This window comes from Dipteris shenzhenensis, chromosome 10, assembly GCF_047967505.1.
Source record: "Dipteris shenzhenensis isolate YYH24624 ecotype China chromosome 10, Dip_SZ_1.0, whole genome shotgun sequence".
In the NCBI taxonomy this organism is placed as follows: Eukaryota; Viridiplantae; Streptophyta; class Polypodiopsida; order Gleicheniales; family Dipteridaceae; genus Dipteris; species Dipteris shenzhenensis.
Genome location: NC_141605.1, coordinates 3294092 through 3317203, shown reverse-complemented (window position 1 = coordinate 3317203; position 23112 = coordinate 3294092). Strand labels below are relative to the sequence as shown.

Genomic DNA, 23112 nt, shown 5'->3' with positions numbered 1-23112 from the left:
AAAAGAGAGAAAAAACTTCATTAAAATTTCAAGAGCCTGAATGATCACAAGCACACACTGCAGAGGAGAAAAAGAGGAGCAAAATAAATAAGGAAAAAGAATAAGAGTTACACCCAAACCAAATAAAGAAGATACGCACCGTAATGCAAGAGTCTACAATTTTCAAGCATACAACCTTGCCTTAAAAACTCCATCTTCCAGGGACAAGATGAAACCCGTAAGGTATACAAGAAGCTAGTCATTGAAAGGAATTTCATCTATAATCACTGTCAAATTATTGTCACCTATCTGTGATACTAAAACCTCCTTCTCACATTAATTCAAGGGTTTGACCTGCTCAGCCATCTACCCATTTATAATTTTGACTGATATATGGGTAGCTCATCAAATGTGTAATATGAACAGATTTTCAAGCCATAGGTCTCTAGAAACCTTTGATATTCAACTGTACATTAGACATAGGTCAACCCACAGAGGTTTAAGAGGTACCAAACTGCTCTGTGAGCATCCTAAAACAATCTTCTTTCGATCACCCAGGTGTATGTACAGCTGCGAAAGGAATAAAATCCAGTAGGAGAAATAAGAGCTACCATTTGCGTTTGTATGTGATCCTAAAGGCTCTCACTGAATACCATTTCCTGAACCACAGTTGCACAGAATTTCAGTCTCACAAGTTACATTGCAACAAAATAATAGAAATGTAGTTTTTAAAAAACAATTTTAAAAAACAATAAGGACTGTTCACGACCTACAAGATTGAAGTTCTGCAGAATACCTTGTCACAGATGGGACAATTATCACTCCTTTCCATCCATTCAAGAATACAACTCAGATGAAAATGATGCTCGCATTCTGTATCAATTTTTGGATTGTCCACATCATATTCTGCAACACATCAAAGGCATGCTTCCAAGTCTAGCTCAGGCTATATGACTCTATCTTCAATACTATTATGAACAGAATATATTCTTCCATGCAATTTAGCCTTTGATGACACTGCTCTGAAGTTGGAGAAACCCATGTATCTAAGGCTATTTTCTTTAACTCTAACAGCCTAAATAAAAGCACTCTGCGATAAAAAGTACAAGCCTTTTTTGAGTCACCTTGAGACTTAAGATTAACTTTCTCCAAGTGCTTATAGAAATTGAGACATAACAAATGCCTAAGCAGAAAGTTACAGGAGCTATGGAAAATAAATTACCCTCAAGGCAGACAGGGCAGTTGTCTGAATCCTCTTGTAGAAAAGTAATGGCATCAATACTCCCAAAGCCCTTAGTCTTTTTTAAAACAACTGAAAGATCTTCCATGCCTTGCTTCTCTTCGATGAAATCATAACCTTTAGTCTGCTGTTGAACAACCACCATCCCACCTCCTGCACTTGCATCACTGCTTCGCTGAAGATTTTCAAGACCTCCCTCATGCAAATTGATGCTTCCATGTGTCTCAGGACGTAAGTGGTTGCTTTGATTTTGATATTGGAAGTTCGATGCAGCATGGATAGCAGGAAACAAAATTCCTGCAGTTCTATCTAGCTGTCCTGCAGATTGAGATGCACTGGCCGAAGATGATGCTTCACCATGTTTTCCTCCGGAGGGGTGAGCAATGACACACTGCCAACAGCTACAGATCAGTTAACTATTCTCAAGCATGGAGGGAAAAGCATTCAAATTGCCTGCTGACATGCAAAACATCCAGTAAAATACACACCACCTCCCTTGTAAACATTGACCATTACAACCATGTAATTCATTTTCAATATAAGGGAAAGCTTTCGGCTATTCATGGAGATCTTAATAGGCCTATGGTTATAAATTGGCATCACAGTGAAAGGCATCATGAGGTATGGAGGAGCTGCTCGGTGAGCTCCCCCCCTCTGCCTGCAGCGGCTTGTAGGCTGCCCACGGCCTGTTTGCTCTCCTGCTGCCCGCCCTGCCTCCTTGCCTCCCCCTCGCCCTTGCCCTCGCCCCTCCTCCCTCTCCGGTCCGCCCAGCCTCCCCCGCTCCACCTCCTCCCCCCGCTCCACCTCCGCCTTCGCCCTTACCCTCCGCCCTTACCCTCGCCCTCGCCCTTACCCTCCGCCCGCTCTGCCCCCCCCCCCCCCCCGCTCCACCTCTGCTCTGCCTGCCCCGCTCTGCCTCCCCCCGCTCCACCTCCACCCCCCGCTCTGCCCTGCCTCCCCCGCTCCTCCTCCCTCTCCACCTCCGCCATCTCCCCCGCTCCACCTCCGCCCCCCGCCCTACTTTCTCCCCCGCTCCACCTCCGCCCCCCCGCCCGCTGCCTTCCCCGCTCCGCCCCCCCTTGCTGCTCCCCCGCCCCCCCTCCTTCCGCCTCCCCTCCTTGCCGCCTCGCACCTCTTCCCGCCCTTCTACCCTCCCGCTAGCCCGCCCCCCCCGGGCATTCCGCCTCCTCCCACCTTCTTCTCCTCTTCTCCCGCCTCCTTCCATTTCTTCATTCCTTCCTCCTCCTCCTCCCCTTGCTCCCTCCTTCCTCCCCTGCCCTCTCCTTCTCTCTCCTCTCCCTCTCCGCTTCGTCCCTTTTTCATTTGCCTCCCTACAGCGGGAGCACTCGTGTTTGTTACAATGCAAGAAAATCTTGGTGGTGACCTTTGGTCAGGCCAAAGGGGCTCTATGGCAGCACCCTCGACTCCCACAGCCATTAAGGTTCTTCTTTCCCCAGCTGATAAGCAACAGGTACAGCAGGCAGTCTAGTCCCTCCAGGACAAGGCGCTTGTGGGTAGAACTGTGGGCCTCACGCCTACACGGAGACAGGTGCGAGAGTGGATCTAGGCGAGCTTGACATTAGAGGGCGACCACATCCAGGAGGTCACCATCTATGGACGAGGTGTTTTCCTCATCCAGTTGAGCTCCCCTGACACCGCCTCAACACTTGTGGAGCAGAGCCCCATTCTCCTTGGCCCGCACCTTGTCTACCTCTTTCCTTAGTATCATGGGTTCACAGTGGAGGACATGGATACGACACACCATGTTCCACGGTTTCTGGTTACACTCCGCTTCCCAAGGCTCCCCAAGGAGTATCAAGCCATCCTCCCTTCCATTGGCCGAGCATTTGACACAGTGCTCAAGTCCCCGCCAGAGACGGCCGCCTCCATCCCAACAGATGATGGAGTCCCTAGGATCAGACTAGTGGTAGAGAGCCCGGAGTCCCTCCCAGAGCTGATCCTTCTCGAGACCCTGGAAGGGGGCACACTTCGCCAGAGGGTGGAGATCTCCGGGCTACCAGACCAATGTCTTCGTTGCAGACAGATGGGTCACCTCGCCAGAGATTGCCCCCGTGGCCACCCTTGTGCGCCTCCCCCCCCTCCTCCACAGAGTAGGCAGAGTCAACAGGTCCGAGTTCAGCGCCCTCTCAAGCAGAAGCAGCAGGAATCACACACCCCATGGGTTACCTCCTCAGAAGGGAACTAGACACAGGTTAAAAAGAAAAAAGAAACCAAGCAAGCAGGCACGCAAACGCCGCAGACAGAGGGCCAACCGCAGGGAGAGGGACAGGGTTGATCGAGAGGCCTCGAAAGAGGAACAACAGGAGTCACCTCCCCTAGTAGCAGAGGCCACTGTCCAATCAGTAGATCCTCCAGCTTCGGAAGTTTAGCCTCCGCACCCACCCTTGTAGCAGCAGAGAGCCCCAGGAGCTCCAGATGCGGCAATGGCGGAAGCCGCAGACGCTAGCCCAAAGGAGCCGATCCAGAGCCCCAACGAGCCTGATCAGCAGGGAGGGACCTGTGGTCGCCCTTTTCCCTCCTCCTCCCCCTCCCCCCCCTCCCCTAGACCCCTCCCCCTCCTCCTCTTCACTTGCCCCTCACTCCCCAGGGTTCCCCCCGCCCCCTCCCTCCCCCCCTCAGCCCCCCCTTCTATGGTCACCCTCATTACCCGCCCCCCACCCTCTGTCCCCCGCGTCCCTACCTCTCACTCTCCCGCCGCCCCCCTCTCCGCTTCAGTAGCAGCCTCTTCCACTTCGACACCCTTGCCATCAAGCAAGGGAACGACAACGCCCCCTTTTGCTTTCTCATCGCAGCAGCAGGTTCGCTCAGAGAGGGATCCTGAGGGACGAGGCTCATCTTCCCGGCCAACAACTCCCAACTTCCAGCCTAGGCATCCCTTACCGCGGGACTTCTAGAGGTTAGGACCCTGGAACTATCTAGAGATTCCGAACTCATACCGCTCATGGTCCTTCAGGCCCGAAAGGGGAGTCCGATCAGTGCAGTGGGACCTCAGACACACCCCGTTTGGAGATTTCCGTTTGCATCCACAGGGTTGGAGAAGTGGTCCCCGGAGGTGTTTGATGCTATTTTGGGTAATCAAATTATGCTCATGATGGACGAGTGGATGGGACCACAGGGACTAGATCTTTGGTACGCCCATGGCGCGGAGGTGAACTTTTAGCTGAGCTTCACGCGCGAGGAGCCGGTGTGTGGTTTGGCGACAGGAGTTATCAGATTGGAGGCAAAGGTGGAACAGGCACACTTATGGCCCCTCCAGACGTGCGCCGAGTTACTCGGGGTGGAAGCCTCCTTCATGATGAAGTGGGCACGGAAGATCGGTATTGAGCCGGTATCCACCCCAGTACAACGCCGCACAGACACTGACTACTCGCCCTCCAAACCCCCGACAAAATCACACAAGGCAGTCTTTCTAGGACAGGCACCCACTCATAGGAGACCCTTGTTCCTAACTCCCTCGTCCTCATGAGCTGGACCATAGTGAGCTGGAACGTACACGGGCTCCACGACCGTGTTCATAGTCAGCCGCAGTACCTGATGCTCCGGCAGGAGCTGCAGAGGGCAGTGGTAGGGCGGGCAGTGGACATCCTTATGATTCAGGAGCACATGTTTTCAGCAGCAGACATCAGACGACGCCATTATTTTCTCCCAGGGAGAGGTCCAGAGGAGTGGTCTCCCGCAGTAGGACGGAGCAGAAGGGATCTCAGTCTCACAGACTTTGGCCTCGCAGGTCGCGCCTTAGTAGCAAACCAGGTCCTTCTTGCCACTGCCTGGTATATTGCCTCCTGTTGGTGCTTTCACAAAGGATGCATTGGGCAGCTCCGACGGTTGGTACGGAACTTCCTCTGGGCAGGTTTAGACGGCACGAGGAACACTAGGGCCCGAGTAGCTTGGCAGACGGTGATCATGCCGCAGGCACAAGGAGGCTTGGGTGTCATTGATCCAAAGATGTAGAGCAAGGCCCTTCTAGGCAAGCTAGTGGTTCGTGGCCTCACCCCAGGTGCCGAGCCTTGGAAGCTCCTCTTACAGAGAGGGCTTCTGAGGAACACCCCACGCACTAGGGGACAGTGGCAACCTCAGAGGTCCCCTTTACGGGGAAGGGCTCCCCCCTGATGAGGAGTCTTCACAGGGTTTGGCAGAGACTAGCAGGGGGTCTCATCCGTGCTCCGCCCAGATGCAGAGAGGAGTTCAAGCGTCGGCCCCTTTTGTGTAACCCAGAGGTCAGAGATCAGGATGGACGTATGCTTGGGCAGCGGACTCACATTGGTTGGGCACGGTGGGACAGTGGTCCAGCAGAGTCTTTTGGTCGCTGGAGCAGACTACCTATGGAGGCAGAGGCGAGGCTTGACGCCCTAGCGCATTTGAGAGGGGCAGGGCAGCAGATGGACGAGATCGACTTAACCATTCATGAGTCCTGGTGGGAAGGACTTCACATTTGAAGAGACAGCAGATGGCTGGGGCAGTTTTCCCGTACTGGTGTTCCCTTGAGGATTTTGATGCAACGCGGCAGCATGCACCCCGGCTTCTTCCGTGTAGGACCTGGAGGCCTACTGCAGCCCCTCACTGTGAGTGACCCTGAGATAGATGGGAGTCTTGATGGGATACACTGGCAGATGATCAAAGTGGTAGGACGCTTGGGGAAGGAGTGGCACATCAATCCTCCCAGTATCTCAGAGCAAGACGCCTCTAGATGGCACCTCTGGCTATGGGAGGATAGACCCCTGAGGGAGGTCTAGTGGGACCCGGGGGAGTGGTTCTCGCACTCCAGGGGCGGCCTAGCTGAGACGATAGATGAGGTGCCTTTCTTTTCCTACACCACACGGATTGGCAGGAGACTTCAGATGGACTCATCGAGATGGACTCGCTCGAGGGAGAGACCCAAAGAGTGCCCCGGGATGTTCGCTCCAAGTTTTGGACGCTGTTGTGGTCCAGCTTGCGACCAAGGAAGATTTCTTACTTCTTCTGGCTGGCAGCCCACAAAGGCTTGCCCATCGGCCCATGGTTGAAGCAGATGCCAATGGTTGGGCAGTGCCATTGCTGCTCAGATGGTGTCCTGGAGACTATCCCACACTGCCTATGGAGCTATCATAGCGCAAGGAGGATCTAGATGAGAGCCCTCAGGATCATGACACGCATGCAGAGTCTTCACAGAGACTACACCTGGGGGATGGTGGCTTGGTTGACAGAGGGAGGACACGCATTCCAGATTGATGAGATTTCCCCAGCCTACCGGATACAGGGTCAGAGCATTCAGAGGATTGCACTCCACGAGGCAGCCCCCCCCTCACGCCCTGGCTCCTCCTTCCCCTAGGGAAGACTGTTTGGGAGGTGGTAGCCAATATCACAGCTTGGTGGCTCGCTACAGTCTTGTGATGGGAGAGCACCCGGTTCCACCCTCGGCTACCTTGGTTGCCATCTGGCAAGATATCATTTACACTCTACGGTCCACCTGGGAGCGTGGGACTCCAGGCTCCAAGGCGACTATTGAGAGGCGTGCTCGTTTCTGCAAGGCTTGGCCTGCAAGTGTTTTCTACATCTTCACTCCGCGAGGGATTCACTGGCTGTATAGTCCCCCCACTTGGCTGTTAGCCCCAGTTCCCGAGACCCCCTAGGCAGTGAGCTGGGCTTCTCTGGAACAGGCCGGTTTTTCTTTCAGCCTTTTCCGGTTTTTTCATACTCAGCACCTTCGGAGCTGTTGTCTTGTATGAAATCTTTCAAGCATTAATAGAAGGTTCCTTTCTTTGAAAAAATAAAAAATAAAAAAAATTTGGCATCAAATATTGATTTGAATTCACAGGAGCAATATTTTTGTTCAGCTTTGGAAACATTTCATTTATTGCAATGAAGTATGAAAATGCTTTCTGGTATGGGAAGAAGCACAAAAAATATTTTAATCATAATGATGCACCATAATCAGATAAACATGCATACGAAGCATTTCGGGCATGCGATAATAATGATAATATGCTTGCTGTCCCAAAAAACAGTATAAGGGTTTCCTATGCGATACAGCCAGTATAAGTGAGCAACAGTATAAGTGGCCAACGCATGAAAAAGAGCATTGTGAATTCACGCATTGAAAAACTCGATATGTTTTATATATGGCTCTATTTTTGTAGTCTAGGTAGAATCCTCAATTGGTTGCAATTATCCTCACAAAGATTCCATTAAAGTATGATATGGTTTATTGAGCTTTACGATGCCAGGTCATGACATCTTGGTTGGACTTGAATGACCTCTGCTCTCTTCTCTTGGAGGAGGAATCTATTCTCCTATCCTAAGGTAAGCTGCAAGTGTCCCTTAATGGTGATCGGGCACTCTCAACAGTGCAGAAGAAAGGATGGAGCCAGTGCTATTCCTATGGAAAGAGAGGTCATGTTATGCTCTAGCCGAGATAGCATGACCTCGGATAGATCGGTGGGCATTTTCTCTTAGATGACCAACTTTTGTAATAATTAATGTGCGTAATTAAATGGTCAAGAGAAGTAACTGCCAAGGTCCTAGGTGAGGGCGTAATGGCATTGACTAGATAGTTCTAATAGGGCTAGGGCCTAGGTGCATCTAATGTGTAAATTGCCAAGGGGCAATTGTTTTAAAAGGGAACTCCAAGAGAGGGGTGAAAAAGGATGCATCTAAGTAAGGGCCTAAAATGTGACATGTGGCCAGGAACTATCTAGGGAGATTGGGGTCTCAAGGATAAGGATGAGGAAAAATCATGAAGAAATATACGTAATGAGACGAATCCTATCCTGAGAGTTTGGCTGGGTGGATAATCAAGTTGCCATCGCCCGTGACTGAACTAGTGTAGGAATGGATGATCTGAAATTTATGACAGGTCATCTAGCCAACGATTGTCAATCTAAAGCCAAGAGAAAATCTAAGGAACAAGATCAAACTCATCTTCAAACAAGTCTGGTGATTCAAGGGCAGCTCTTGCTCCAGAACTCTAGATTGCACCTACTTGCTAACTAAAAGGTATGGGTACCCCCACATCTTAGTTGGACTTGAATGACCTCTGCTCTCTTCTCTTGGAGAAGGAATCTATTCTCCTATCCTAAGGTAAGCTGCAAGTGTCCCTTAATGGTGATTATGCACTCTCGACAGTGCAGAAGAAAGGATGGAGCCAGTGCTATTCTTGTGGAAAGAGAGGTCATCTAGCCAACGATTGTCGGTCTAAGGCCAAGAGCAAATCTAAGGACCAGGATCAAACTCATCTTCAAACAAGTCTGGTGATTCAAGGGCAGCTCTTGCTCAAGAACTCTAGATTGCACCTACTTGCTAACTAAAAGGTATGGGTACCCCCACATCTTAGTTGGACTTGAATGACCTCTGCTCTCTTCTCGTGGAGGAGGAATCTATTCTCCTATCCTAAGGTAAGCTGCAAGTGTCCCTTAATGGTGATCAGGCACTCTCGACAGTGCAGAAGAAAGGATAGAGCCAGTGCTATTCCTATAGAAAGAGAGGTCATCTAGCCAACGATTGTCGGTCTAAGTCCAAGAGCAAATCTAAGGACCAAAATCAAACTCACCTTCAAACAAGTCTGGTGATTAAGGGCAGCTCTTGCTCAAGAACTCTAGATTGCACCTACTTGCTAACTAAAAGGTAAGGGTGCCCCACGTGCCACAGCTAGAGAGGGCTTGTGGGCGTGAGAGTGGGCTACTATAACTAAAAAATTTGGCAAGCAAGGTAAGATTTGGAGCTATGGACTAGATATGTTCGATGTTCATTGCTTGGTGTAACAAAAACTATGGACAAGATGTGTTCCGAGTTCATTGTTTTGGGTTCTTGGACGTGATGTGTTCACCAAGGAAATTGGGCATAGTTTGTTGTACAGCTCATCATCTTTACTTGGAATTCACTGCACGCTTGTATGGGAAATCAACGCCAAGCAATTGTTCGTGATGGCATTATATTTTGAGAATCCACATTGTCAAGTGCTCTCTCCGAGGTGATTCCAGTATTCACGATGCTGGAGGGTCCATGGTAGCATATATCTAGATGAACCTAGGAACATGCCCAAACTCATCCTCACAAAACACAACATAGTGCACTTTCAATCTCATGATAGTCACTCATAATGTTGAAAACCATAAACTCCATCACGCATAGTAAGGACTAGCTACTATAACAGCCCCACTGACGTCATCAGCGGCCAACAATGGGTATAAACCATAGTATAAACATATACTCTCACACATACAAATCCACACACCCACACATACTTGGGCATCCATTTATACAAAGCTTCGCACTGAGTCTTTGTCGCGGATTGCAGGCTGTGTCACGAGGACGTGAATTTATGGGAATTTTGATTTGCGACTCCCGTAATTTACATGTGACTGTCTTGGGCCTCTGGGCATGGAAGTCTAGCCACGTGTGCGGGACTCGAGGAATTAAAATTCCTAGTGGGCTCTTGGAAATTGTGAATGTTCAGGCCAATTACTAGGCAATTAATTCCTGAAACCAGTGTGTGCAACAGAAGGGCAAAAGAGTGGTGCAATTAAAAATTGCTATTTTTGGCACGGGACTCCAAAATCAGCACAAGACACTTGTTTGGTAGGCAGGAGTCCAAAAAGCAAGCTAGAAGAGAGAGAGAATCTATCACAAATTTCCCTAGAGGGGATGTGGAGCTGGGCGACCTATTTTCAAGCTGGATTTTGGACTTCTACTATTGTTGGTGACCTCCAGGAAGCTGGGCGACCTATTTGAATGATGTTTCTGCTCTTGGAAGCTGAGCAGCAAGAGTTGTGATTTCTCTACAGGCTGGTTTTTGCTGGTTCTGGACCCCAGAACTGTGGCGAATTCTTCTACAGCCTCTTTTGACTAATTTCTGGGCTCCAGAAGGAGAGGCGATCCAACTTGCTGCTTCTCGGGCCGAATACAGGCTGCAAAAAGTGGAGCGAAATGCTTCCTAGCTGAATTTTGTCGCTTGCTGCTGATTTCAAAGCCTTTTCCAAGTGGGATGACCTATTTTGGAGCTGCCTGTAGAAAAGGGATAGGGACAGATTTGGAGAAAGGGGGATAGAGGAGCAGAAGGGAGAGAGAGAGAGGGGAAGAGGGAGAGGAAAGGGGTAGAGGGATAGGAAGAGAGAGAGAGAGAGAGAGAGAGTAGACAGCACGTAGGAGGAAGGAGAAGATAGTAGATAAGATTAGATGTCACATCAAAAGGTACCATACAAATCATTAGGGGCTGACTTATATAGTCCCCCTTCTTTCTCCTATCTTACCACCAATTTCCCTTCTTCTTTCCCACCTATTTCCAACTAATTCCCTGCTATTTCCCACCTTCATTACAGCCATCCCTCCCCAAGGAATTTTGCCCTCAAAATTTTATATGTGGGCTGTTAAATAGGTGCAGCAAACAGCAAATAATAATCAGCCCGGTAGGAGATAGGGGTTGTCCTAGACAATGCTCTCTGGCTGCCATGAGTTCTCATCCTCACATCCTCAGGAAGTCCCTCGGTGTAGACTTTGTTTTGGAGTATGTGATCCCTGAAACCCATGCTGCGCTCCGGAACATAGTGTATGTGGCCCTCCTCATTCATAGGTGGTAGCTCAGGAAGGACTTGGACATGCTGTCCGACATGTGGCTTCAGCAAGGACACATGGAAAACATTATGAATCATGGAGGTCCTGGGTAGCTCCAACTCATACGCCACCTTGCCAACTTTGCAGATGATCCTGTAGGGACTGTAATACCTGTGAGCAAGCTTCGTGTTGGTGTTACCTTTCAGTGAGGCGTAACAGTTCTTATGGAGGCGTAAGTGCACATAATCCCCTTCTTCAAAAGACAGATACCTCATGTGTTCATCCGCATACTTCTTCTGCTTAGCTTGGGCATCCTATATATTTGTTTAGCCAATATCTATACTCTCCAAGTCATTTCTTGCTTGCTGATTTTTCACAGCCATATCTACAACTAAAGATGGCATACCCACTGTGCATCCATACATAGCCTCGAACGGGCTCATGCCAATAGACATGTGCTTGGTACTGTTGTAACAAAATTCAGCAAGTGCCAACCACTTATCCCAAGACTTATGTGTGTCATGACAGAAATGCCTCAAATACTCCTCCAGCCATTTGTTCACCCTTTCTGACTGTCCATCCGTCTCAGGGTGGTAAGCAGTGCTAGGTGTAAGAGAAGTACGGCATAGACCGTGATAATAACCCAAGAGAGGAATGAAGTGTGAATAGTGATGGGTAATGGCACAACCATAAAGGAATGAAGCTCGAATGTCAAGAGGTAGATGAAAACTACACCTCTAACATTGAAGAAAAGCTAGTCACAATGAACATTATCCTTGCTTTGAATCGATGGCAGAGAGGCCAAAATGCAAACAGCAATGTTGAATGCTACTACTTTGGTAAAATGGGTCATCTAGTTAAAGACTGCTATGTAAATAACTACTGCCAAAAGTGACCCATAAATTTTGCATCTTTGTCATTGACAATCTCCCAAGGGAAGCCATGATGCTTAAAAACATGCTCGATGAACTGCCAAGCTGTCACCACAATGTAAATATCCTAAGTCAAAGTACAGCTGACCATTTATTTGATCATAATTAAAGAGTTTTATATGTGTTAATTATTGTCAAAGAGTTATTTTAATGATCAAAGGATTGACTACGGTCAAAGATACTTGACTCTAGTCAAGTAAACCTGACTTCGGTCGGGAAGACTTGGTTTATTACCAAGAGGGTTAACTACGGTTAACCAGAGAACCACAGAGCTGACTACAGTCAGAGGGTGTTGACTTCGGTCAACAAGACTTGGCATACGCCAAGAGGGTTAACTCCGGTTAACCAAGATGTGCCAACTTCGGTTGGAGAGACTTGGCTATAATTAAGGTGCCTCGACCCTTGGTCAAAGCTCCTTAATTATAATCAAGAGTGTTGACTCCGGTCAACAAGAGAATAAATATATATTTTTATATTTGTTTAGGTGTGCACATGTATTTAGTGGGGACGCCCACCGTGACTAGAATTAGTCCACAATGTGTTATTTGCATGCAAAGCGCTAACAATTAATGGGTGCCATGGTGGTGCGCTTTAATTAATTGTTGCAAGTACTAGGAAGAGTTATTTTTCCTAAGCGCTACGGGAGCCTAACAAGCATCTAAGAGGCGGTTCGTGTGACCAAGTTCTTTGAAGACTCCAGAATGGCCCTTAGTGGCATGTAATAGGACTTAGTCTAGATTTTAGACAAGTGGCATGTTGCCAATTTGAAATGAGCTTGAAGCTCTTGTAATGAAGGGATTTTTCACGTTTTTGGATGAGAGTGTGTATCAGACAGCTCTACGCTGAACTTTTGTAACAGATTCTCTTCAAGTAATAAAATACCTTCGGGGGGGTCCAGCCCGACATGTTGTCCTGGGCCCTAGTGTCTCTGTTGAGAGAGAGAGAGAGAGGGAGAGCAAAAAGGGAAGTGTGCTTGCTGTCTTTTGCGAAGGAGGTTCGTAGTGAATCAAAGAGTAATTGCTGTCTCTCAGAAGAGCGAGATGTATTTCACAAGCAACCTGTGATGCTGAATAATGGTCTTAGTGGGTATGAAATGGGCCTGCTTTGTCATTCTGTCAACCACCACAAAAATGCTATCCCATCCCCGCTCTATGGAAGGCAACCCTGTTATGAAATCCATAGCAATGTGAGTCCATTTGCCTTCTGGAATAGGTAATGGTTGCAAGAGACCCGCGGGTAACCGGCTGTCCACTTTATTCTACTGGCAGGGCAAACATTCACTGACAAATTTAACTACATCCCGCCACAAGCCATCCCAAATAAAGCTCTGTTTGACCTTTTCATATGTCTTGGTAATACCCGCATGTCCTACCATAGGAAATTCTGTCCTTGCACCACAACAGCCCATTATGTAGCTTAAATTCAGCATGCCCCTAGCTCGATGGCCTCTGTAACTCCACAAATATGGGAGCTGCCTTAGAATCCTGCATGTATTCTTCCTGAATACCATGAATCCACTCCTGGTAGATGGTAGAAATGGCAGACAAACTGCAAACCCACATACAGGATAAGGCATCTGCAACCACGTTTTCTTTCCCTTTCCTATACTCAATGTCGAAATCATAAGACTGAACCTTATCCAACCACCTCTTCTGCTTCATTGACAAGATGGGCTGCGTAAGGAAATACCCGAGTGTCCTATGATCTGTCTTAACCTTGATTGTGCTACCATACAGGTAATGGTGCCATTTTTCGAAAGCATGGAGGATAGCCAACATCTCTTGATCATACACGTGATAATCTAGTTCCTTGGCATCCAATTTCCTACTTTCAAAAGCAATTACCCCATGTTCCTGCCTTAGCACAGCGCCTAATCCTTTGCCAATAGCATCTGCCTCCACAATGAAAGTACATGAAAAATCAGGGCATACCAACATAGGAGCATGAGTGAGGGCGAATTTCAGGCCTTCAAAGCTGCGTTGTGCATCTGTAGACCACATAAAAGCATCCTTCTTCAAAAGGTCTATCAGAGGGGCTGCCCTCTTGACAAACTTGCGAATAAAGCGCCTGTAGAAGGAAGCAAGACCTAGAAATCCCCTCAACTGAGTAGGGTTGCGTGGCTGCGGCCAAACCTCAATGCATTTCACCTTTGCAGGATCCACTCGAATGCCATCCTTGCTCACAATGTGACCAAGATACTCAACCTCTTCTGCCATAAAAGTGCATTTGCTGGCTTTAGCATAAAGCTGATGCAACCTCAAAATTTCCAGCACTTGCTTGACATGTCTGATGTGTTCCTGCTTATCCTTGCTGTAAATGAGGATATCATCAAAAAATACCAGCACATATTTGAAAAGGAGAGGCTGCAAAATCTTATTCATGAGTGCCTGGACGGTAGCTGGTGCATTGGTCAATCCAAAAGGCATCACCTTAAACTCATACAGTCCCCTCTCTGTGCGAAAGGCTGTCTTGTGCTCATCCCCAGCTTTCATTCTAATCTGATGATAGCCGGACCTCAAATCAATCGTAGTGAAAAACTAAGCACCCTTGAGTTCATCCAACAAGTCATCTATCCTGGGGATTGGAAACCTATTCTTGACGGTGACCTTATTCAAGTCTCTGTAGTCAATGCACGTACGGTAAGAACCGTCGTTCTTCACCAGGAGCACACGGGATGCAAAAGGAGAAGTGCTCTGAGTGATGAAACTCCTCTGAAGTAAGTCCCTCACTTGAGTTGCCACTTCCTCCTATTCTACCTTAGAGAGTCGGTATGGGACCTTATTGATTGGCTTACTACCAGGTTCCAAGACTATGGCATGATCTACATCTCTTCTCGGAGGCAACTGTGATGGCAAATCAGCAAACACATCTGCAAACTCTTGAGAGTAGACAGCACGTAGGAGGAAGGAGAAGGTAGTAGATAAGATTAGATGTCACATCAAAAGGTACCATACAAATCATTAGGGAGTCAAGAGGGGAGAGAATCCCAGCCAAATGGTGCTAGAGCAGGTTGGAGCACCTGGAGGAAGGCCCGAATGACTGAAAGGAGTCCAGATCTGAGCAAAAAACCTCCAAAAACAGCCCCAAAATGCTCAAAATCAACTTCATCATGCACCCGTCCATACAAGCCGTACGACTGGCCGTACAACTATACGAACAAAAAAAATTCTGCCGAAATGGTGCGGGACAGGGTCGTTTGTATGCGGGCAGTTTAGAAATTTCAAAAAACATCAAAATCGGACCTCAAAAAGACAAAAAACAGCCGCTAGACTGTTTTTTTGCTCAAAAAACAGGTTGTATGCAATACAACTGTTGGGTGCAGGAAGCAATGGAACGGGAGTGGAGTGCGGGAAGCAAACAACAAGCTGGAGCAAAACGCAGTACTGCTCAAATGGATAAGAGGAAAATACAAAGAAAGGCCTATATGGCCCCCAAGTCAACCATATGGTTGACCAAAGAAGTCAACTCATAGAGCTGACCTGACCTACAAGGCTCATCATATCACGGCTAAGTGCTAACAATGCTTATGTAGAACACCGCACCTACTACTTGGGTAGGCTTTAAACAAGTGTTTCCAGCTGCCTCGCATACCACAACTTTTGAGGTTGACATCATGACTGTTTGGCATGAACTGAATTCAAACAACTACCGAGATCTTGAGTACAATAGTAAATTTTAGGCAGCTTTGTTGCCTGTAAGCTACTATCGGCATGTTCCTTTCTCCAAGCAGGTAGATAAGTATTGATGTGGCTTACCAAAGGAGCTTAGAGACCATTGTACAAAAACGAAGGTTTCTAACATGTGTCAATTGATTGAGAATGCTAGCATAGCATATGCCTTGATGCAGGGAAAGACTTCTCAATTCAAGGGTGGTCAGAAGGACAGCACAGAGAAGAAGTTTGGGTCTCGTCCTTTTAGGATAGAGAAGAAGCTGCATTTGATGCAGGGCAGCGGCAAAAGAATAAGAAGGCGGCTGCTTATTTCTCTCCGAAAGAGCTGAAGTCTTTGTATGAGGAAAAGAAGTGCTTTAAATGCAAGGAACTGGGACACATATCCAGGGATTGCCCAAAGTGGACTGATGCAGATAAGAGTAATCAAAAGGGAAAGAAATTGAAGACCATGACTAGTTTGATGCCAGATGTAATCAGTGAACAGCCTCAAGGTGACGAAACAGAGTTATGTAGATTCGCGATCAAACAGCCCTCATCTTCTTTGATCCTGGTGCAAAGGCCAATTTTCTCTCTCCAGATATGGCAGCCAGAGTGGGGATTCGTGCACATGAGATGGGACCGAGTTGTGAAGCCGGCATGGCTAATCCAGAGTTTAGCACTCCTGACACTCCCATTGTAGGGAAGCTTCGCTTGCATATTCAGTCTTTGGTGGACAGCGAAGACTTTTATATCATGCCTCTCTCCAATTGTAATGTTTTGTTGGGAATTCCAAGGATGCACTGCTTGGATGCAGTGATAGAAGCCAAAAAGAGAAAAATTATTGTTTGCCATAAAGGAAAGACCGATGTAATTCATGCTAAATTGAAAGGGGAATCTATCCTAGTTGTAACGGCTTCTGCCATTAATTCTATAATGAAAAGTCATATTTTAGCGTACATGGTTTTTGCTAAGAGATTCCTCCAGTGAATGAAGAGCATATTGTTTCACGTATGGATAGAGAAAGAGCTCTTTTTCTAAATCAGTAAGTAAGCTTCCGCCCGAAAGGCTAGAGGATCATGGGATTGATATTGTGCCTAGCAGTAGTCCGCCTAATAAACCACCCTATAGAGTCAATCGCAGCAGGAGGAGATAATGAGTCAAGTTAATGAACTTTTGGAAAAGAGGCTGATCCAACCTAGTTCGTCACCTTATTATTCCCCAGTGCAGAAGAAAGATGGTTCATGGCGTATGTGTATTGACTACAACGCCTTGAACAAGATCACTATTAAGAGTTGTTTCCCGATACCCAGGATAGATGATATTCTTGATAGGTTGAATGGGGGAGCTGTATTCTCCGGCATTGATGTAAAGAGTGGGTATCACCAGGTTTGCATCCGCCCAGAAGATGTACATAAGACGACATTCAGGACTTCTTTTGGGTTGTATGAGTTCTTGGTCATGCCTTTCAAACTCACCAATGCTCCTGCGATATTTAATCACATGATGGACAGGATCTTTCAGAATCACAAAGCATTTGTTGGTACATTCTTTGATGACATGATTGTGTTTTCGAAAGATGAAGAGGAGCATCGCGAACATCTAGCAATTGTGTTTGAAGAGCTGAGGAAACAAAGACTGTTTATTAACCCCAAGAAGAGTGAGCTTTTGTAACCGGCCTTCAAGAAACTAAAGGGGAGAGAACCTCTGCTCAACTGTCGAATGCCTCAAATATAGCCACAATGCAACATGCCAAGCACTTCCTTTACTTAAATTCACTTAGAAATAAACTGGATAACAACAGTGTGGAGGCTAGAATGCCCTTGCTCAATGAAAACAAAACACAAGAAACCCACTGGCCCCAAATGCCTTGGCACCCTTTCGGTATTTATTTAATTCTTCCGAATGGAAAATGCTTCACACCAAGGGGCTCACCTTGCACTGTTCCTCTTGCAATTCCTCTGGCTATCTTATGGGCATCAATTCCATAATGCACCGCTAGGATCCAACTGGCAAGGCAATCTTAGGTATCCACTTTTGAGTTGACCCAACTGAAGGCATCAAAGCATCTAAACCCAAATGTAGACTGTGCTCAAAGTAGCCTCAAGGCTTTCACATGCAACAACACCATCCCCACTACCCTTTCCCAGGCACACCCTTGCTTTTGAGTGCTTGCTTAAGCCTGTGGGAGCCAGAAAGGACTCCAAACACAAAATGCACTGCAACACCTTCAAAACCAGGAAAAGACAATTAAAAATAAGACTTAAAAAAATAACCCACTGTCCGTGGAAGAGAGGTGAGCTCTACTCTTGCACATGTCCCCTGTCCAGGCCCGCAGCAAGGTATAGATGTCTTCCAGCCTCTAGGTAAAGAGAAAATGAGAGAGAAAGAGAGCGAAAGACTAACAATAAAGAGCTGCAGAGGCTAGGGTCCACAGATCTACCCTGAATTGCAAGGAAAATCCGTACATATGGATGATCTGCCTCGAGATCTACGCCGTTGCTGCAATCACCTCGGGATCCGCGTAGGCCGTACAATTGCCTCAAAATACATGCCAGAATCTCCTCAAGAAGCATCCCAGCCTTGAAATGAGCATCAGATGACCGACCAACTGTACGGACTGCCCATACAACAGCAAAAATGAGCTTTGGGATGCGCGTCTACAATCCATATACTATATGGATTGCCTCGACTTGTTTGCAAGAGAAGAAATGGAAGCAGAAGCAAGAAAAGGAGCGGCCAACAGCAAAATGCATGGAAAACTGTGTAGCTAACGTCTGGAATGCTTCAGGAGGGTGAGGGAGAGAGATGGTAGGTGGTAGGAGCACATGCACACACATGCATGCCATTTGGCCCTTCATTAAAGTCCTAACCACCATACCAAGGATAACGTTGGTTGTCCTTGGGCCCAACTTTAAGACCCCTCTTAAATGCCTTTGCCTTGCACCTAGGACCTAGTGGGTGCACCTAGAATTTACCCCTAGAACTTCTAGAAAATGTTCCCATCCTCTAGCCAGTCCCTCACGCCCAAACTATTACTTGACTTAATCACAGTTAACCCCGGGTTATCCACGGGTTGAGATACATTAGACTTTTCATGTCCTCGTGACATACCCTCCTCTTGGGACAGCAAATTACCCAAGTTGCTGCTGAAAACTTACAAGAAAATAAAGAATAATGAAAATAGGCAAAAATAGCCCAATGTACGTGGAAGATCGTCATATTTCACCTTCTGGCAGGTGATACATGTCCTGACGTATGTCTCAACATCACCTCAATGTCGAATGCTCCACAGCTTTGATGGTGGTCTCTGTGTCCTACATATGGTGGGGCATGACTCTTAGTCGAAACTTTTGGCCTTAACCAGTGTGTGACACATAATCTGCCATGCATCATCAGAAAACCCTCTTGAGAGTATAGTGCTCATGCCTCTGACCCTCGACCAACTGATCATAAATCCGTGCAAAATCAGCATCATTGGCATATTGATCCTTCATGGCATCAAGCTCATCATGATATGCAATGGTAACATTGCGGCTTAACAGACACAACATCTGGGGTGGGCTTTCGGGAAAGTGTGTCTGCAACCACATTCTTCTTTCCAGACACATGCACAATCTGAAAATGAAACATAGAAAGAAAGTTCGCCCACCTCATGTGCTTCTCGTACAGCTTTCTCTGAGTGAGAAAGTACCGCAAGGATTGGTGATCGATCTGAGTAAAAATTAGCAACCTAAAAGATAATTCTTCCACGTCAGCATCCTAGAGCACTCTACTCTCGTATGCAACCACTCTACCGTCTTGCATAAGTACCCTGCCTACGTTGTTCCCACATGCATCAGCTTGGACAGCAAAGGGCTTGCGAAGATCAGGCAATATGATAACAGGGTCGGAGCAGAGCTTCTCTTTCAACTTCTCAAAAGCTGCAATCTCTATGGTACCCCATCTGAAAGTGACCCCTTTCTTCTACAAGGCATGGAGTGGTGATGCAATCTCTGCAAAATATCATATAAATCTCCTGTAGTACGAGCACAAGCCCACAAAGCTACGTACTTCGTTGATGTTCTTTAGGTGTGGCCAATTCATGATAGCCTCTACTTTGGTGGGGTCCATCCTAACTCCATCCTTGGAAACAATGTGTTCGAGAAAATGGATTTCGTGCATGAAAAATTCACTTTTCTTGGAATTAACAAGCAGCTTATGCTTTCAAAGCTCCTCAAAAATAATTGCCACTTCTTATGGTCAGCCTTATCCTGAGAGAACACGATGATGTCATCAAAAAAAGTACCAATAAAGGCTCGGTGTTCTCGAAAACTTCTGTCCATCATTCTGTTGAAAGTGGCAGGTGTATTCGTCGACCCCAATGGCATGACAAGAAACTCATACAGACCAAATGTGCTTTGGAATGTTGTTTTGTGCACATCCTCCAGCTGAATTCGGATCTGGTGACAAGAAACTCAGCCCCTTCTCCAACAGGTCCTTGACCTGATTCATAATTTCTTCTTGTTGGGCTGCTCTAACCCTGAGGGGGGCTGCTACCAGGGATTATGTCTATCGTATGGTCTTCTGGCCTTAAGGGAAGCAACTCCTGTGGAAGAGAGTCAGAAAAACACTCCTTAAACTGAAAAAGAAAATCTGTCCACTGCTTTTCCAGCTTAGAGAAATTAGACTTTTCTTCTACTAACTGCTTTTCAGATGCAAACACTAAGTACGTTGAAAGGTGTTTTCTCTTATCTTGCCCCATGCCCGACATAACTCTGTAGCATCCATGTTCTAAACAGCCCCAATCAAGTTTTGCATAAGTCCAGCAGTGGGTTTGGGCTTCTTAGTCTTCTGATCATTCTTCTTCTCTTCCTTATGCTCACCCGTAGCAGGGAACTTCCTCTTCTTGTGTGGGCACTCGAAAGACCTGTGGCCCTCTTCCTTGACATTTGTTGGCATTATAAAGGATTTGCTTTTCTTCATCTGACATACAGGTACAAGACGGTACTCGCCAGCGACAAACTTTGCTTTCATAGTCTGCGAGAACTTTCTGAATATCTTGGGGGATTCTCACTTGCTGCCCTTTCACTTTGGTGCCTCTGAACCCAGAAACCTTCCCCTGCATGAGTGCATAAGCTGTAGTGGCATTCTCAATTAATTCAGACATGTTACTAGTTAGAGACCTTTGTCTTTGTGCAGTAGTCCCCAATCTCCTTGAGTAGCCCACAGCAGTACCTTTCAATTTGCTCGGACAGCAGTACATGCTTGTAGGAGTTCAGTGGACAAATAGGGCAACTTTACGTTCTAGAGTTCTCCAAAGGTAGTACTATGCAGCCCTTTCTGATGAAGGCTAAAGTCATCCATGACCAGCTTTTGTCCATGGGACCCACACGGACCTCTCTCTAGTTGGCAGCACTTATTCTCATCAAGCTATCTCCAGCTTATGACAGAGTCTCTCAAGCCTTGCGGTGTCAGGTCTCAGCTAGCCAGTTAGACTTCGATGATCTGTCCTCTCTATTGCTCAAAGACGAGTCAGTATTTTTGTCCCAGGGCAAGCTGCAAGTCACTTCAGGTGGCAGTGCGGTCCTTTCATCTCAGGAGAAGAGCAAGAAGAATAGGAGCTGCTGTTACAAGTGTGGCACAAGAGGTGGCACAAGAGGGCAGTCTAAATTTTATAAGATTCTGAAATTTCTAGGATAAACCAGTACTTGAGAGAGACCAGATTGACCACTACAAATCTTAGACTAGGAAGACTCCCCCTAAACTGATGAGCTTTGATACCAGCTTATTTGAAGGGCTTGGCATTGCCCAAAAAAAAAGAGAAATGTAATTCATTTTTCAGATGTATAAAAGTCACTTGTGTGCCAGTTTAATCGTCGTAGCCATGTTCGCCATGTGGCCAACACATGCTTGTCCAAGACAGCAAGCATGCGCTAGATAAAACTAAAGATTTCCCTCGAACAGATGTATCTGAGCAACATAGAGACTGGCATCTGACTTCTCTCTAGCACCTTAGATCGTGCAAAATATGAGTTTCAGCATTGAACCACATAATTCAGAAAGTCCCAATCACCAAATGTTGTCAATGATGAGGTTATATGTGAAGCAGGCAGGCCTTATTAAAGGCCGCACTTCATCCACCTGGATATAAAAGGACAGCAAATGCTTCACGAGATTTGCCAAAAGGAACAGACTCTTTCAAGAAGAAAACGTTTACATTTGCGGAGTCATATAACCATACTTAGATTTTGACAATGATCGCTTCTACAGGCCATTTTCTAAATTAATATGCAAAATATTACGATTCAAAACTTTTGTTTGGAAGTGCATAAATAATCTCAGCGCTTATGTAAGAGATTTATTTCACATATAATTACGGTTACTAATTCAATGAAAAACAAGAATCGAACACATTGCTCAACGAAAATGTTCATTCTGGAAGATCAGGACAGCACCTACACAGAGTATGAGACATGACTTAAAATTCAGGAGAAAGAGCAACCTGCTAAGTTTAGATGTCGCATACCATGCCACAACAGCGGCAACCGTAACAGCGGCATGATGAAAATGAGCAGTCAGCAACTTCTTGCCTGTGACAACTACATGCAGATCCCATCCCTGAGCGCCCTTAAAGAAAGCTGCAGCGACACATCAACTCTACTGTCTCCAGAGGAGACCAGCGTTATGTCCAGGCATACCCAGAGATTGTTTCTGTCCTGAAAACTGCAGCTGCGAACCCCAGTAATATTTCATCATTACCAAGCAGCAGTCTTTCATGAGGACTTGATCATTTCGCCTTGTGGTTTACAAATCCTGAGCAAAGTAAAAATCGCCTTGCTTACAATCTAGGATTTTCGAGTTTATGGAGAAAAGCATTCCATTCCAGAATTACTCCGATGTATGCGCAAACAATCAGCCCCCAAAAGGTCTGCCAATTAAAATCGTAACACTTAAACTTTAATCATGATTTTTGTAGAGTGTATAAGAAAGAGAGCCAAAACCTCAAGACGACCGTCAAAGCTAGCTACATCAATGCTGAGACACGATTGCGGCTTGTACCATTTACATACACCAAACGCATTTTGATATACATACAAATCGGACATTGGAGCGAGCGTACTTACCTTTTTAACTGAAGGAGGAACCAGTCCGCAGATGGAGCACCACGCGAAAGTTGGCAGTCATGTTGGAGAGCAGCTCGATCAATTTGAAGGGGAGGTTGATTGGAGAAGACTTCGCAGTTTGGCAAAGGCTGTAACTATGGCAAAGTCCTTTATATGGTGTACACCTCGGTTCTTACGAGTCAACGGGGTTGACGAATCCTTGGTCATGAAGACTCTAGTCCAATTATTTGCAATAAGGAAAATTATTTAGAAGAGTAGATCGAAGAGCATCAATGTTTATCCTCAATACATTAATGGTTTATGAAGGCAATTGCTTATTAAAACTATTAACACATTTTTTTTTTGGGTCAATAAAATTATCTTAATCAAAAGACTTTGAGAGGCACATGGCCCATCACAATGAAAGTGATTGAGTCAATTTATTTTATTCCCTTTGTTGATAAGATTTGGGATAGGGAGTTACACACATACACATGTGTACACATAAATGCATGCACACATGCACAAACATGCATGCAGGTTTGTGTGCAAACACACATACGCTCACGCACTTGCTCCCTTATGTTTATTCTTGTGAAGTTTCATTTTTTACCAATAAATTGAGCTCGAGTTACTAGGATCGAATTTTGGTCCATGATTTTGCCAGGTCACTAATTCCCATA

The 23112-nt window shown here is 46.4% G+C and overlaps 1 protein-coding gene across 4 annotated transcripts; it reads right to left on the bottom strand.

Moving 5' to 3' along the window:
• Positions 1–137: 137 nt before the first annotated feature.
• Positions 138–22579, bottom strand: LOC147897268 (E3 ubiquitin-protein ligase At3g02290-like). Of its 4 annotated transcripts, XM_087380867.1 has the most exons (6): positions 22451–22579; positions 22169–22254; positions 21853–22055; positions 1202–1610; positions 776–885; positions 138–549 (listed from the first exon to the last, which is right to left on the bottom strand). In XM_087380867.1, the coding sequence occupies exons 3-6, from the start codon at positions 21940–21942 to the stop codon at positions 442–444; spliced, it is 717 nt and encodes a 238-aa protein (XP_087236993.1). In that variant the 5' UTR covers positions 21943–22055; positions 22169–22254; positions 22451–22579; the 3' UTR covers positions 138–441. The 4 variants fall into 4 exon arrangements, with proteins under 4 accessions (XP_087236993.1, XP_087236995.1, XP_087236992.1 ...); XM_087380869.1 differs by lacking the exon at positions 22169–22254 and having other exon boundaries at positions 138–638; positions 21853–22139; XM_087380866.1 differs by lacking the exon at positions 22169–22254 and having other exon boundaries at positions 21853–22139.
• Positions 22580–23112: the final 533 nt, after the last annotated feature.